Source organism: Geotrypetes seraphini, chromosome 15, assembly GCF_902459505.1.
Source record: "Geotrypetes seraphini chromosome 15, aGeoSer1.1, whole genome shotgun sequence".
NCBI lineage: Eukaryota > Metazoa > Chordata > Amphibia > Gymnophiona > Dermophiidae > Geotrypetes > Geotrypetes seraphini.
This window is the reverse complement of record NC_047098.1, coordinates 25,915,228-25,932,203: the sequence shown is the minus strand read 5'-3', so window position 1 is coordinate 25,932,203 and position 16,976 is coordinate 25,915,228. Positions and strand designations below refer to the sequence as shown.

Below are 16,976 nucleotides of genomic sequence, written 5' to 3'. Positions count from 1 at the left end.
GATCCTGCTTCCATCAACAACATTTTTCTGTTCTTGTACAATCAATCATTCTTTTTGAGGTTGGAGGTTACAACGAGGTCTTCTTAAGCCTGACTAAGAAAAATCTTCAAAGACTTCAGTTGATCCAGAATACTGCGGCTCGGCTGATCTTTGCAAAAAGTAAATTTGATCATGTTTCTCCGCTTTTGCTGCCAATTATTTCTAATCTATTTCAAATGTGCCTACTTTACATTTGAGATCTTGCATGGCATCTTTCCTTCCTGCCTTCCTCTATTTTGGAATTCTACAAGATCTGAGATTACCAGACCTACTCAAAAACTTAAATTATCCTTTCCTACGCTGAAAGGTGTCATCTATACTGGAAAATTAGCGAAGTCTCTTCTTTTCAAAATTACTGAGCTCTGGAATAATTTTCCTGTCCAGTTGCGTGATCTGGGCTCTCTCCAATTATTCCGAAAACATCAGAAAACTTGGCTTTTTTCAAAATTATGATCTTCGCTTCCCTCTATATTATCCCTATCGTATTCTTTTTAATTTTCTGTAAACCGTGCTGAGCTCTATCTTTATAGAGAAGATGCAGTATATAAACCTAAGGTTTAGTTTAGTTTAGCCACAGCTGCAATAACCTTTTGGCAGCTCTAACTGTAGCAAGCCATGACCCAAAAAATTAGCAGGGAAAAAAAAAAGATTTTATTCAGACAGATGAACTTTTTACATTATGGTTAACACAGCAGCTACTGTCATCTTTGTACACAAATAATTTATGGAAGCTCCCTATTAGTGCAAGCCATATATCTCTCCCTGTTCAAATCCTACATCTGTCAATGACCTATAAGAATGTTAGGGAACTCTTTAGTGGTTTTCAAGGGGGGTGGTGCTAGTAAGGGTCAGTTTTCACTCTCCATTCCCATCATATATTCAATATTAAAATAGGATGCCATCTAGGTGAGACAATCATGAAAACAAGTGTGGCAGCATGGTGGGATTAAAAGATGATTTATCAAAGTCTTACTGTTCTGCACAGAGGAGAAAGGAAGGAAAGGTGGTCCTGTTTTGATAAGCTCATGTATCTAGTTCCTCGCTGTCTGCCATCATGGGTTGCACCTGTGCTTCAGAGCTTCTTCCCTTTGATTCCCCCTCATTTTTCTTTTTCTTCTTCTCTTTCTGCTTTTGGTTACTGGATGCAAGTTCCTCACTTTTTTGGGTGATATACTTTAGCTTAAAAGAAAAGAAAACAATTTCAGTATGGCAAGTGCCCCATGAGGTTTTTACACCATAATTATTCTTTTCCATGTATAATTTCTCTCTGCTGTTTTCATCAGGTAATCATCAAGAATGGCTAATAGTATAAATCCATCAACAGCTAAGAACCAATTGCACAGGGCTGCTATGAAGGCGAGAGGGCAGGTATTTCTATACTTGGCTGAGTCAGATTTAAAAATACTAATTCAGCCAGCCCATGCAGCAAGAGTCCAAGCCAAAATTCAATCCTAGGAACAAAATCAATGGGATCACTGTAAAGCACAAGCAGATGTCTTCAGAATGTATACTGGTAGTGTCAGTGTTTATAGTATATGTTAGCATGGGAAGCACTGGATATACTAGTATTGAAAAGGTTCAGGTATACAGCATGTCCAGACAAAACCTCTCCTATGGCCAGTCCATGTCATCCTCCAGCATCCTTGTATGAAATGGAACTGTATGTTCTTAGGCAGGAGAATACCAACTGCACCTGAATACAATTTGCTTTGAGCACAGATTTGGAAAGTAATTAAATAAAAAAAAATCCAACTCCAAACTAAAAAACAAACAAACCCAGAGCTGCAAGAAATAAGGTTCCTTTTCTTTTGACATATCGATATTTAAATCCTTTTACTTGATAAAATGATAGAGGCAAAGCATAGCCAAAGAAAATTGTTAAACAAGAAAGTGTGTAGGAATGAAAGAGATTCCTGAGGGATTTCCAAGATGTACAGAAAGAAGCATATCTTCACTTTCTTGCAGGAGTAACGAAGTGAAAGCCAGAGAGGTGGTTTCTGAACTAAATGATAACCGCCCCACCCCCACCCCCATGAACTAAATGATTTAAAAAAAAACAAAACTGGAGACCACGCACTCCTCCGTCGGGCGGGAAGGCACCCGCGCATGCGCGGTGCGGCCAACTAGAACTTTCTAGTTAAAAAGGTCCGTACCGGGGCTCCGTCGGTGACGTCACCCATACGTTAAGAATATGCTGCCTGCTTGTCCTGGGATAAAAACACTTTATAAGGAGTGCAAATACCCTAATAGAGAAGACAGGAACAGAGCACCAAAACCATCTCTCCCTCATCCTTGTAAAGCCTAGACACAAATCAGCTCTTGACTACAGAGAAGAATTCAAATATTAGGGGCTGGAGGAGCCAAATGTGATTTGGTAAAGAGGGAATCTTGATATCGATGTGAAGAATTTCTCTTACCAGAGACTGACTTCTTCGGGCTAAAAGCTTTACATCCTCTGTATTAATTGTGCTCCGCTTTGCATGTCTGAGGATAGAAGAAAAACAGGGTAATACATAGCAGATTCCGGAAATGTAATTCTGCGGTTTTACAGCCCTTTCCAAACCATTACCCAGTCACTGCAATGACAGTCCTTTGGCTAGGAATCATGCATCAGAGCTTTCACTGGAACCCTGTAATCAGGGGCCCCACGTCTGGTCACTAGATTTTGCTGTTGTGCAATTAGGATTTTGCTGTACCGTGGACTACAGTTGTTCCCCATGGAATGATAGCTGGGATCTGTCTCTCACTTCCCAAGTACAGACTGGCACAGGTGAGAAGGTGTCAACCAGTGTCTCTCAAACTGTGTGCCATGGCATAGCGGTGTGCCATGAAAGATTCCAGAATTTTACTTAATTTTTTAAAATTCCCTTCATAAGTATATACTAGAATAGATGGCATGAATGTCATGTATGCAAGAGTCGGTCAGTGTTATGAGCGTTAAGGATACAACCGCCCAGACTTGATTGGTCCTTGAAAACTAATTTTAGTTTTCATTTTTATGCAGTAGTTATCCTAACGAGCAACAAAGCAATCGAGGCTTTGTTACCATTTGGATCTTATCTTTACAAACTTGGACTCGGATTTTCAGCTCTGGCAGAAATTAAATTGATAAAAAGAGAACGACTGCAGATGGTGGATGATGAAACGCGTGTTTGTTTGTCGACTATCGAGCCATGTTTTGAGTTAATTTGCACTCAAAAACAAGCAGATCTATTGCACTGACTATCCATTCTATTCTATCTACTTTAGTTGCACCATTGTTACAATTACCCATACACAGCTTAAAGAACTTTAACTCTGAAATTTAATTTTTTCTTGGTTTTGCAATTTTATAATTTCAATTATTAAAAGTCTGATGCTCTACCGACTGAGCTATCCGGGCGCTCATTAATTTCAATTATAATGTGCCACAAAATATTTCCTGTTTAGTGTGCTGGAGCTAAAAAAGTTTGAGAGACACTGGTGTAAACAAAACCATTGTAAAATATGCCATAAGTATTGTAACTTTTCCAGATAACAGTTTATACAAATATCTGCAATTTAAATTTGCATCCAATAGATGGCACCTTAAGACTAAATAATCAAGACTATACTAATCAATCTTAGATAAATTAGTGTTGCTGGACAAAAGTTTTGGAGTACACTGCACTCCTCTTTAAGATCAATGAGGAACTTGAAGACTGTTTTATTCCAACATGCCTTTGACGAAAATTTGGCTAATATGTGATGTTGGCTATGGCTTATTATTAAACTTATTTCTAATATTTTGCTCTGTTATGTATGTTTTTGTGACACTGAGAATTGTAGATTGAGCACATTATAAATTTTTTGAATAAAATAATAAGGGCAAGGCCAATCTATTAGTTTATCACTATCGGCTTCTTTTACAAAGCCATGCTAGCGGCTGTGCTGTGCTAACGGCCCCGAAGCCCATAGAGATTTAAAGGGCTTTGGGGCTATTGCGGCGCGGCTTTGTAAAAGAGGCCGTATGTGTGGCAACTCAGAGAAAAGGAGATATGTATTTTAAATAATTTATTCCATATTGTGTAGAGACAATTCTATCCATCCATGTGATGGCTCTCTTCAATTTCCTGTCTTAAGTTTAAATTAAATTCACATGCTTACTACCAACTGAAACATTACATTAAATGCAACTCATGAAGCTTTAAAAGTGGTATATTGCACCTACAGTTGTTCTCTCATCAGAAGCAGATCCACAGACTGGACCTGCCACAGAGAAAGAACTCTTACAAGCTATAATGCTATAATGACAAGTTGCTACAGTAGAGAACACATTAATTATTCTAAGCTTACCTGACTACCTTCTTGTGATATCTTAGAGAAGAGGCCTTGCAGTGAAACTACAGGGATTTCAGAATCTACAAAGTAAATCGCTAGGCTTCTCAACCACCAAAGGAAAGCCTGAGGCCCCGATTCTCAAAGCTCTGACAACACGGTAATAAATACCGGGTTGGTAATGATTTATTTTTTATCGGGTGATGCTCAGCACAAATAGCATGCAAATCATATGAGCGTCTGAGCGAATACCACCATAGCCGGCAATAAAAAAGCCTAACGCAGCTTCGTAAAGGGGGAGGGGGGTGCTAAATTCCCTAATTAAAACAAGACTGCAAGTCCATGCACAAAAAGTGGTAAACTCAGGACTGGACTGTGTGAATTTGAATGTGATTTGTATACCGTTTATATTTCTAAGCAGTTTACAGCAATTAGTGATCAGGTACTATAAGTGTTTCCCTATCTGTCCTGGTGGGCTCACAGTCTAACTACAATACCTGGGGCAGTGGAGGGCTAAGGGCCCCTTTTAAAAAGCCGTGGTAGCAATTCTCTCACAGCAAATGCACCGAAGCCCATAAGAATTGAATGGGCTTTGGTGCATTTGTCACAGGGGAGTAGCTACTGCAGCTTTGTAAAAGGAGCCCTAAGCGACTTACCCAGAGTCAAAGGATCTGAAGCCAACTGACAACCATAGTTGTGTATAGGTGAACAAAAGACAGAACAATCAAGTTTCAAGTTTTATTAAAATTTGATTTGATCGCTTATCACGTGTTTCTAAGCAAAGTACAAAATAACATTTTTTTAAATAAAAACAAAGAGTCAAACAACAATGACGGAATGGGACGATTCGTTGTAGAACGTTTAATCGTGGCCAAGATGAAATGGCCACAATGAATCGTCCCATTACAGGGAGGTTGGGCTTCTGAAACGAGCAGCTAAAAGCTACATCTGGGCTTCCCTGCCGGCCACCACTGACTGCTTGTTGTGAAGCGCAGCTCTTGATGGCAGCTTCTCCTCCCAAGGCCCTATCTGCAACACAGCTGAAGAGCAGCGGCAGTCCCCACTGCACGCATGCGCATTTCCTGGCCTCATCCTGAGGCCTGCTGCTCACCACCGCCTGATTTCCCCCTTGCCCTGTGTCCTGGTGCTCTTGACCTGCTGCTAATTCGGGGGGGGGGGGAGGGTGGTATAATTTTTTTGGGGGGGGAGGAGCATCATCCCCAACACGCTGAATTGAATTCATCATGGCCAATTCATCATGCTGAAACAGCAGTGCTGAACTGGCTGCCATGAAACGGCCGCGACAAATTGACCTAGACCTGAAAAATGACATGCATCAAGAAATTGTTACCTTTTCCTTCCCATTTTTTCCTAATGTATCATGTACGTTCATGTGTAAATGTTTCCCCTTTTTTTTAGCTTAGCTAAGTTTTTATTCTTTTTTTAACTTCTACTACATATTATTGTAAACCGTTTAGATATCTGTATCATAAACAGTATATCAAAAATAAAGAAAACTTGAAATTGCCCTTCAGTGTTTTGTTCATGTCAAATACAGCAGAATAAAAGTGTAGATCTGTGACCCTTCTCTCTGCAACATCAAATGGTTGGTAAAATTAGAGATATATTATGTACTTCCCAGCAGTCATATGCAGATACACATCTATTCTACATACTATTCAAAGAAGAGTCTTTTCAAATAGAATACATTTTTGGCTGGGAGTAATAATGTGGCTGAGGGCCAGGTCTTTTCCTAAACAAAAAAGGATTCAAAAGCTATGGAGTGGTATTAGTCATTTAACAAAGTGCTTCTTAAATGTAGCTCTCAGCCTTAGAGACAATGGCAGTCACCTGTCATTACAAGTAAACCGGCAAGCGTGAGCCACCTGCGGTGCGCATTTTAGGGCTGAAAGAAACCACCTACTTATATCCTCCTTCATTCCCCTATTTGCTTGGAACAAGTCAGGCAAATGAGAGCTTTGCACAACCATTATTTCAGCTCTTATCCTCCCATCTGCATAGAATTATATTAAACAACACAATAAACATACTCATTTCTTCGGGCAGAAATAGGCAATGGATGATTTTTTTTTCCTCTTTCACTCCATGTTTTGTTTCTTTATGATGCTGACTCAGACTGAAAGTAAGAGGCAAAAGAGTGACCTAGAACTCTGCTGGGATGCTACCACAATAGTTCTTGAAAAACTGCTCTCATCACAGAACATAAACGGCTATTAGTCTCACCAGTCAAATGGGAAGAGTGTTGGGGCACGTGAAATCCAACTTAAACCAAAGAGGTGAAAAAGCATCTCGGCACACAAAAGCTACCATCTCAGGAAACGCTGAGAAGGATGTGGCTCTTGCGGTGTGACGAGCTGCCAAGGTGTGCAGTGGACACACTCACCTTGCAAACATTTCGAGGTCTTTTGCAAAAATCTCTAGGAAAAAAAGAAACACACACACATTATGGTAATGCTCCTCAGATATATGAAAACAGGAAAGGCTTCTATATGGGAATAAACCCAATACTGATTTCTAAGTAGATATTTTTCTGATTCACCTTTATTATTGAAAATCATTGTAAAAATGGTATATTAAAACATTGTACTATATTCACTTTGAAAGCATCTATTTTGTGTTTAAAGTAATGCACACCACAGTCTGTTCCAAATGGGCAGAAAACCTTTTCAAAAAGAGAAGTGTCCAACTATGGAGACAGATACAGCACCAATGTATGAAGAAGCAGCAGAAATGCCTTTTCCCCCCTTTCCATCCAGAGGACAGTCCTCAGCAGCAGAATCTTAGGTTGATGCAACCCAGCCCTTGTACCAGGGAATTAGATCAATACTCAATCATTGCAGAGGCAGCACCTTTACTTCTCAATGTGCAAAAATAGGAACCTGGAATAGGGGTCTCCCTCCTTCTCTCATCCTCACGATACTCCCTTCCTTAACTCCCTTACATTGAAAACCTCATTTGAAGATTGATTACATTTTTATTTGTCAAAATACATTCCCATTCTTAAATATATAAAATTATTCTTATACACTTCTCCCTCCGTATTCGCTGTGATAGGGGATTAACAGAACCGCAAATACAGAAAAACCGTAAATAACTTTTTCATATGTTATTCGCTGTTTTCTATTAAAAACCATTGTGAATATGGTGAAACCGCGAATAACATGGTGGGAGACATGGACTGTTCCTGAAGGAGAGGCAAAACATGGTGAAGAAAGTGCTGGGAATCAGTGATTTCTCTATGCAAGCTGATGTAATTTGGGGGGAGGAACCAGCAAGCTAAAAACCCGTGAATAACCGATACCGCGAATGCTGAAACCGTGAATATGAAGGGAGAAGTGTGTGTAAATATACACACACACATACATGCATGCAGTCCCCGAGTTACAGAAGCCCGACCTAAGTACAACACGTACTTAAGAACGCAGTTGCAACTTCATTTGATTTCATTGAGCAGTATTTCCAGTGGCATAGACGCCTATACTTCTCCTGTAGCAGATTTAGGAACGATGCATATATTTCTAGCTCTTATGATAGAATCTACCTCCAAGTTGATGTAGGACAATGGGTTTAGTTTTGCATTTTCAAAACTCTGTGTTGCCATTTCTGGTAAAAGTATCAGAAAAAAAAAAGGCAGCACAAAAACTCTCGAGTACTTTTTCTCTCCTGGGCAATTTTTGAAGGGAAAGCATTCTCTCTGAAAACTAATGCAAAGTCCACAAATAATGTACTCAGAGATTTATAACTATATGTGAAGTTTGGAAGGTTTCCCCATATAGATGCAATGCAGTTTGATGGGGGAATCAGCATGTTGGGATGTGGGATGAAGGAGAAGGCATCTTGGGAATGGGGAGAAGAGTACAGAAGAGCAAGAAAATTAGGGCTAGCAAAGGGGAAGAATAAGGAAGGCCGGTTTGGACTGGTGGGCGAAAAGGGAGAAGAGGATGGAGAAAGATGGAGGAGAAAAAGGGAGATAGGAGAGGGAACCTGAGAACCTGGAGAATAGGACTTAATTCCCACTGCTACGCCTTGTAAACCTGGGCAAGTCACTTAACCCTCCATTGTCTCAGTTACAAACTAGATTCCTGGAGGAAAGTCCATATTGAGAAAGACACGGGGGAAGCCACTGCTCGCTCTTAATAATAATAATAATAATAACAACTTTATTCTTATATACCGCCATACCCAGTGAGTTCTAGGCGGTTTACATCAATTAGCAATTGACCTGCATTGACAAGCAGATTTACAACAAATTACAAGCAAATTTACAGTAAATTACAACAATTTACAACAGTCAGCAATGAAATTACAGCAATTTACAACAGTGTGCAATGAAGGGAAGATTTACAACAATTTAACAGACCTTGCAGCTTTGATCGAGCTAGACAAGGGAAGTAGAGAGTGGGAAAAAGGGGGGGACTGGTGAAGGTATCGGTAGCATGGAATATTGCTACACCTTGGGTTTTGGCCAGATACTAGTGACCTGGATTGGCCACCGTGGGAACGGGCTACTGGGCTTGATGGACCATTGGTCTGACCCAGTATGGCTGTTCTTATGCTCTTATGTGTGCCAAGTATAGGACAATTAAGCCATTGTAACATCACTGATGAGGTTGGCTATGAGGCACTGTGGAATGAGGCATTATGACATCACAATCTCAGCTCTGGAATGTTGCTACTCCTTGGGGTTTAGCCACCGAGAGAACAGGTTACTGGGCTTGATGGGCCATTGGTCTGACCCAGTAAGACTATTCTTATGTTCGTATGATTGTACCCACAAAAAGATGGTATATCAAATTCATGGCCCTTAACCCCTAACTGAACTGAGGAGCTGTCTGTTTCTTTGTTTTTTCTCCCTTTATATATGGTCCATTCACCTTATCCCTGTCACATTATTTTCTTCCTCTGCATTTTGTTCCCTTCTCACACTTAAGATAAAAAGGTGCTTATGGCAACTTCAATATAAAAATATTTCCTACTTCTTCTGATACTCTCTGTCCCTTTGCTTAGAACAGTGATGGGCAACTCCGGTTCTCGAGTGCCGGAATCCAGTCGGGTTGTCAGGATTTCCCCAATGACTATGCATGAGATCTATTTGCATGCACTACTTTCAATGCATATTCATTGAGGAAATCCTGAAAACCCGACTGGATTCCAGCCCTCGAGGGCCGGAGTTGCCCACCCCTGGCTTAGAATGTGACACTAGAGCAGGAATTTTTCTACTGCTGTAAGAAACCATCAGACTTTGTATACGAATCGCCATGTTAATTATCCGACAGCAGCTAATATGATTTGCTTGCAAGCATCCACCATATCGTAACATCAATTACATACATTTTTTTGCCATCGGATTCTGAATGTTATGAGCACGTCCCCAACTTCCAGGAAAGCCCTATTTCCCTTGATAAGCAAAAATACTGCACAATAAACCAAAAAAAGCTATTTTAGCTCAAAAGAGATTGAATTGTTTCATAATTTGTTGCGAAACAAACAGGGCTGAAAATCAAAATGAACTTCACAGAAGTTAGCAATGAGGGGCTTTCATTATTGTGTTTCTGAAATCATGTCTTCGATACGTGAAGAACATCATCTGTGATTTTTGAGGATAGATTTAACACACACACACACAGAGTGTAGACCTTGTAACAAATCCATACCGCATTGGCTGAAAGTAATGTCTGAAATAGCTGCAATTGTCTGTTTGCTGAATTCAATTTCTTTATCTTCAGCAACCTCCTGGCACAAACAGCCAGCAGTGTAATGAACAGCAGCCTTCAGTCTCTGCAATAGAAAGGAAAGATACAATGCCAATGAAGTATCACTTATAAAGTCATGCCGTGCATTCTTACGGCATTATCGACAGTTACTCTGCTTTCCTGGCTGTGTTGCTCAAACAGTATAAACTACTGTTCATAAGTTAAGGCCTCCCACAGGTTCAACCTCTGCCCCATCTGTATCAGAAATCCCCCCAGCTTTCTTTATTTCTCTTTCCATCCTCTCCTTTTCAGACACCCTCTTGGCACACATATCCCAACAGCTTTTCCTCATTCTGAAACATCCATTCCCATATTCTCAAATGCCCACATCCTGCACACATACCCTTAGAATTCTCTCAAACCCCTCCTGGCACATATCTCCATCTCAAAAGTTCTCTTATAATTCCTAAGGAACTTACCTCAGAACAGCTATCTCTTAGACTACTCCCCACCCCCCCCACCATCATTTTCAACATCCTCTGCACAAATACCGTAAACCTCTCTCAAACCCCTTTACATTCACTCCAGACACCATAGATTTTTCTTTCATATCTTGGTGTTGCACTCCCCTAGCTTTATCCCCATCCCTGCACCTAATCTAAGTTTAGCCTTACCCCCTTCTCCTCCATATACATTATGCCCTTACCTGTCTACATCACTCAGACATAGTTCTCCCACCTCCCTCCCCAGGCATACACCCTTCCTAATTGCCCTGTTCCCTCAGTTTCACACTCCCCCCTCCCCACACCAAAGCACATATATGATGGTGTTCACTCTCCTCGTGGCACACACATCTCCTGCTTCCCCTCCTCCCCTCATGCACAGCCCTACTCTGTCCCACCTTCCCCCCCCCGGGCGCAGTGTTCCCGCTAAGCTGCGCTGGCGTACAAAATATTAGGTCGCAGCGCACAAGTTTCTCGTCACAGCGCAGGACCGGCAAGATTGACTCATTTGAACTTCCTGCCGGTCCGCGCAGGACCGGCAAGATCAGCATCGGAAGCGTGCGCTGGGCCGGAGAGATCTTGGGGAGCCTCCGACAGTGGCTTTCTCCCCTCTCTGCAGCTCTCCTTTACTTCCCAGCGCAGCGATTCACGAAGGCAGCCTCGGGGCTTTTGCTGAGTCGCGGCTGCCTCTGATGATGCAACTTCCTCTTTCCTCAGAGGCGGCGCGACACAACAAAGGACCCGAGGCTGCCTTCGTGAATCGCTGCGCTGGGAAGTAAGAAGAGCTGCTGGGAGGGTAGAAAACCACTATCAGTCTGGGAAGCTGCTGGGCAGGGGAAAAAAGGGACAGCTGCTACTGGAAAGGGAGAAAGAGAGATGCTTCTGGGAGGGGAGGAGGGAAAGGAATCTGGGAAGCTGCTGGGCCAGGAAAAAAAAGGGACAGCTGTTACTGGAGAGGGAGAAGGAGAAGGAGAGATGCATCTGGGAGGGGAGGAGGGAAAGGAATCTGGGAAGCTGCTGGGCCAGGAAAAAAAAGGACAGCTGCTACTGGAGAGGGAGAAGAAGGAGAGATGCTTCTGGGAGGGGAGGAGGGAAAGGAATCTGGGAAGCTGCTGGGCAAGGAAAAAAAGGGACAGCTGCTACTGGATAAGGAGAAGAAGGAGAGATGCTTCTGGGAGGGGAGGAGGGAAAGGAATCTGGGAAGCTGCTGGGCAAGATAAAAAAAGGGACAGCTGCTACTGGAGAGGGAGAAGAAGGAGAGATGCTTCTGGGAGGGGAGGAGGGAAAGGAATCTGGGAAGCTGCTGGGCAAGGAAAAAAAAGGGACAGCTGCTACTGGAGAGGGAGACGGAGAGATGCTGCTGGGAGGGGAGGAAGGGAAGAGAGTTACTGCTGGACAGGAGGCTGGGAGAAAGAAAGAAAGGGGGCAGGCAGGGAAACAGAAGGAAAGAAGAGAAACAGAAAAAAAGAAAGAAAGGTCAGGGAGAGAGGAAGAAAAAGTTGGGGGAGGGAATGAGGTGTGGAGGAGAGAAAGCATACAGGCTGATAGAAGGGAAGAAAGATTGGATGCACAGTCAGAAGAAGAAAGTGCAACCAGAAATCACCAGACAAGGTAGGAAAAATGATTTGATTTTAAATTTAGCAAAGTGGAGGCAGTATTACCACAGTTTTCAAAGGAATTTGCCCAAATAACTTAATAGTTAACTGGGTAAATTCCCAGAGATGAAAACTTCCCTTCACTTACTATGCACAGTTCTGAATTTATATCTGCTGTCTATATTTTACAATATGGTCCCCTTTTACTAAACCGCAATAGTGGTTTTTAGCGCAGGGAGCCTATGAGCGTCAAGAGCAGTGCTGGGCATTCAGCGCAGCTCCCTGCGCTAAAAACTGCTATTGTGGTTTAATAAAAAGGATGGAGGGTATATTTGTCTATTTTTGTATGCTATACAGAGAGAGACTGAGAGCTGTTGACGAAGAGCTACGTGTGTGTCTTTCTTCCATTCCAGCCAGAATATCAGCTTTGTGTTCAGCCAAACAGGCCCAGGTTTCGCACTGAATAAAGTATTTTATAATTTTTATAATTTTTATTTCATAATAAAGTAATTATAAAATACTTTCTTTGTGTTTATTTGATTCATATTCAAGAGAATTACTTTATATATAGTCAATATAGGCAGAGAGTTAAATTTTTTAACATTTTCTAATGGTGGTGTGCCTCGTGATTTTTTTCATGAAACAAGTGTGCCTTTGCCCAAAAAAGGTTGAAAAACACTGGTCTAGAAATTGAAAGCATCAAACGTATTGTCTTCTGGACTGTTTTTAATTTACAGTTTACACATATGGATGTAACAGACATAACTACATTTGTTGTAAAACATTTATTAAGATATCATTTCATCCCTACAATTTCTGTGTTCTTAAAAATATTATTTAACGTTATTTAATTTAGCGTGTAGGCCTAAAATTCCTTTGAATACCTCGTCCTCATGTATCAGCAACTTTGACAACATATTTATTTGGCTCATAACTTGCTGGCGCCCGATATTTTTAGCTCACAGTGAAAAAAGTTTGCTCACAACACCCGCCCGCTTAGAGGGAACACTGCCTGCCACTAAGGTGTAAAAGCTAGTAAGGAAGAAAGTCACTACATATCAGACCATGAATTCCTTCTCCATCTCTTGAGGCCGACTGTAATACTTGAATCACGGGACTCTAGTGTCTAGACAAACACCAAAAGTCCAACAGGACAAAAACCCCACGGGTACAAAAGCACACAAAAAACAATGGGAACGGACAATGAACCCTCCAATAGGTTCACCGATGTAAAAGAGTCTTGTTTATTCCAATAAAGGACATACCCTAACTGTGGACCTGACACAGTACTGTGTTTCAGCGAATAAAAATGCCTACATCAGGGGTCACTGTAATGTTGTAATCCGTGGATAACAAGTCTTTTGTTAGTACAAGGCTGGGTCAATCAAAATGTGATAGAAAATTGGAGGAAAATTGATTGTTTATTCACAGAAGCTAAATTTTGACAACATTTGGGGCACTAAACACAAATTTACTGCACCCTGGTCACACTGAAGGAACTTGTTCCAAACTGGTTTAACTCAAGCACCCAGACTTGGCACGTTTACACTTCTCCCTCCGTATTCGCTGTGATAAGGGATTAACAGAACCACAAATACTGAAAAATCACAAATAATTTTATGTGTTATTTGCTGTTTTCTATTAAAAACAATCGTGAATATGGTGAAACCGCGAATAACATGGTGGGAGACCTGGCCTGTTTCTGAAGGAGAGGCAAACCACGGTGAACAAAGTGCTGGGAATCAGCGATTTTCTCTCTAAATGCCTGGAATCAGCGATTTTCTATGCAAGCTGATGTAATTTGGGGGGAGAAGCCAGCAAGCTAAAAACCATGAATAATCGAAACCGCAAATACAGAGGGAGAAGTGTATAGCTAATTAGTATACTAATTTGAAAACTCAGAGTCTAGAAATATAGCAGCATGACTACAAATATTTCAGTTTTGAATTTGAAAGTCTTGCAGTGGATCTCTGGGTCAGAGCACAAGCCCCCCCCCCCCCCCCATAGGACAGCACCCAGGATTATTATAACACTACCATACTTGATGGCTTGACCACAAGAGAAGCCAGTCATCTGCTTAAGTGGCACAATTTTGTACACTGCACTGGTACAGCCATCAGCATCTCTAAACAAACCTCCATATACCAGTGCAGGGTCTTGATCACCCATAAAGCTGAAGGTCTGCCACTACCTGCCTCCTCCAAAACAAGACGTTAAGAGAAACCAGGACTCAAAGATTTACTATATTTCGATGGGAAAGAAGAAAACTGGAAGAACAACAGGAATCAGCAATTGATTTATTGGACTTAACAAATTTATTATAGACCAGATATCTTTTTGTAATCCACCTTCTATAACTCTTTTATAATCCGCCTTGAACCGCAAGATAAAGGCGGAATAGAAATCCCTAATGTAATGTAATTAGTCATCAGGAATAGATCAGATTAGTTTAGCTACACTTTTTATTCAATTAGCTCTTGACTGTGATAGAGACTGGCTCTTGAAGATGTTTTTTAAACATTAAAATATACTCTTTTTGAATCAAAAAAATTAGAATGTACCCAGACGTGTCTAGGCAAACACAAAAAAGGAGGAAACAGTTTTTGCTTTTGAGACCCCCCCAGATCTTAAAACTGGGAGCTACTTTTGTATTAAGGTTTCCATGTAAATGTTTGGTCACTTTTAAAGGAGCAAGGTATATTTTCTTTGATTCTTCACAGCTATCTAGGTTTGTTGTGGATAATGGTGTGGTGACAGCAAGTGCCCCTATCAATAGACAAGAACAAAGCTCGTAGTTTAATTTTAGGCTCACTTCAGGACGTCCGCCTGCATGCCTTAAGAGTTTTCTTGTAAATGTTGTTCCGATTTATTAGGGCTACTCCTCCTTCAAGTATTATTGTGGGCTAACAAACAGTTTAACGACTTATTTCTTTTTCCCATTGCCTATTTACTAATATTTTAGATCCTGTTGATTTCGATATGACTTTTGTGATCATGAAAATGTGACACTCCATAAAGAGAATCATAGAAGAGAGACCAGGACTCAGCAGATCTGAGGCATGATTTGAACGCTGAAGGCCCCAACCAGCTGCATTACACGGGGTGTTTTTTTTATAGAGCACTGGCTTCTTAAACCAGATCGCGAGACACAGCCAGTCACAATGCAAACGCCACGTACGTGACAAGTCTCACTCTTTCACACCGCGCCTCTATCCCCGTCTCCCACCCCTCCGCGGTCCAGCACTTGCCGCCCTCGCCCGTCCTACCTCTAAAGTCATCTCAAAATCGCCCGCGCTCAGGCTTCCTTCTCCTGGCCACGCCCCTCGAACGCAATTCTTTCCCCCCCTCGGCCACGCCCCGCCCTGTTAGAACGAGGAAGTTGCGTCAGAGGGGGGCGGAGCTAAACGCAGACGATTCCAAAGACAAGTTTGGAAGGGGGGAAACTGAGAATGAGGCTCAGCTGCTGGAGCTTGGGCTTCCTCCGGCTTGTCTCTCACTGCATTTGGAGACGTTGAGGCCTCGGAGCCGCTGTGCTAGGGTTGTGCGGGGAAGGGCGCAGGACGCGGCCTTGGCAATCCATAAGGAGAGAACCCCCCGTTCGCCATAGATGTTGCGTGTGTCCAGTAAAGGGCATTTAGGAGCGTGCGAAGCGTCTATTAGATTCGTGCAATTGCACACGCTTGCATGGAATTTCACGTGTGCTGAAAATCCCTCTCTTGCCTGTGGCCTCTGTACCTGTCCTACAGCTTAATTTTACTGTTGTTGGATTTTGAAAAGGAATTTTTTCCCTTTTAACTGCTTTCAATATACTTTCCTAGTGTTTTCTGAGCAAGTCATGTTCTACAGTGGTGTGCAAAAGTCTGGAACCACTTGTCAATTTTTAATTTTTTTCAAATTTCTGACCTTTTATTTAATTTTTTTTGTCCCAGTAGATTTGACTGTGTACCACATTATAAGGGCTATAATTGGCTATTAGAATCAACTTTTTATTCTAGCTTGGCATGAGTTTGTTAAAATTGCCATTTTAATTATATTTCTGTATAAACAGAAAAGTGTATCTCACTGTCCAAAAAAAAGTTCATATGAGCATCATCTATCCTTCTCATTCATTTGTATAGGGGTGTAGTACAGGGGAGGGGGTGGTCAGCCCCAGATGCTGTCTTGGTAAAGGTGTGGCTCCTATCATCCATCTCCCCACCCATGTGCATGCACACCACTTCACTTCTCCCATACCTTTGTAATGTTCCTAGCATGAGCAGCAACCCCAAACCTGCATCGGCTCTTCTTCTGACATCACTTCCTGGGCTCACACCTAGAAAATGACATCAGAGGGAGGGCCCACGCAGGCACGACAGCAAGTTGAAGGTTGCTGCTCACGCTAGGAATGCTACAGAGGTAGGGAGGGAAGGGAAGCGGTGCACACGGGGGGGGGGGAGGCAGAAGGGCGCACCACTGTCCCAGGCACCTCTCGCTCTTACTACCCCACTGATTTTTGTATGTCAGTGATGGCTCCGTATTTGGTTGGCCCTCTTTTCTTAATCACCTATCTGCACTGTGTCAGTATTGAATGAACCAGTTTGATGAGATGACCATGAGTGACAACATGGTTCCATGCACCAATGAGTGACTCGAGCAACTCACATTTTGATATTGGGTGCGTCTCTTGGATATTGCTGAGGCCATCTTGTGCCACAAGTTCTTGATCAGATTCACATCTGGAGATTGGGCAGGCCAGTCGATTGACTCAGTGTTTTTCTAACACTTCCAGTTGATCATCTGTTTGGAGCAATAGCAAGGTGTGTTGTCATCTTGGAACAGGAACTGGCCTG

The 16,976-nt window shown here is 42.0% G+C and overlaps 1 protein-coding gene across 1 annotated transcript; it reads right to left on the bottom strand.

The window, feature by feature from the left end:
- Positions 1–667: 667 nt before the first annotated feature.
- Positions 668–15,568, bottom strand: CENPS (centromere protein S). Its single transcript, XM_033922770.1, has 5 exons — positions 15,414–15,568; positions 10,011–10,134; positions 6,740–6,773; positions 2,457–2,523; positions 668–1,218 (listed from the first exon to the last, which is right to left on the bottom strand). The coding sequence occupies exons 1-5, from the start codon at positions 15,423–15,425 to the stop codon at positions 1,063–1,065; spliced, it is 393 nt and encodes a 130-aa protein (XP_033778661.1). The 5' UTR covers positions 15,426–15,568; the 3' UTR covers positions 668–1,062.
- Between the last annotated feature and the right edge of the window lie 1,408 nt (positions 15,569–16,976).

Excerpts from the sequence above, each read along its gene's own strand:
- CENPS (XM_033922770.1), bottom strand. Across the intron at positions 6,774-10,010 it reads CATTACTTTCAGCCAATGCG|AGATTTTTGCAAAAGACCTC; the intron begins GTATGGATTTGT and ends TTTTTTTCCTAG. Across the intron at positions 2,524-6,739 it reads GACCTCGAAATGTTTGCAAG|ACATGCAAAGCGGAGCACAA; the intron begins GTGAGTGTGTCC and ends TTCTATCCTCAG.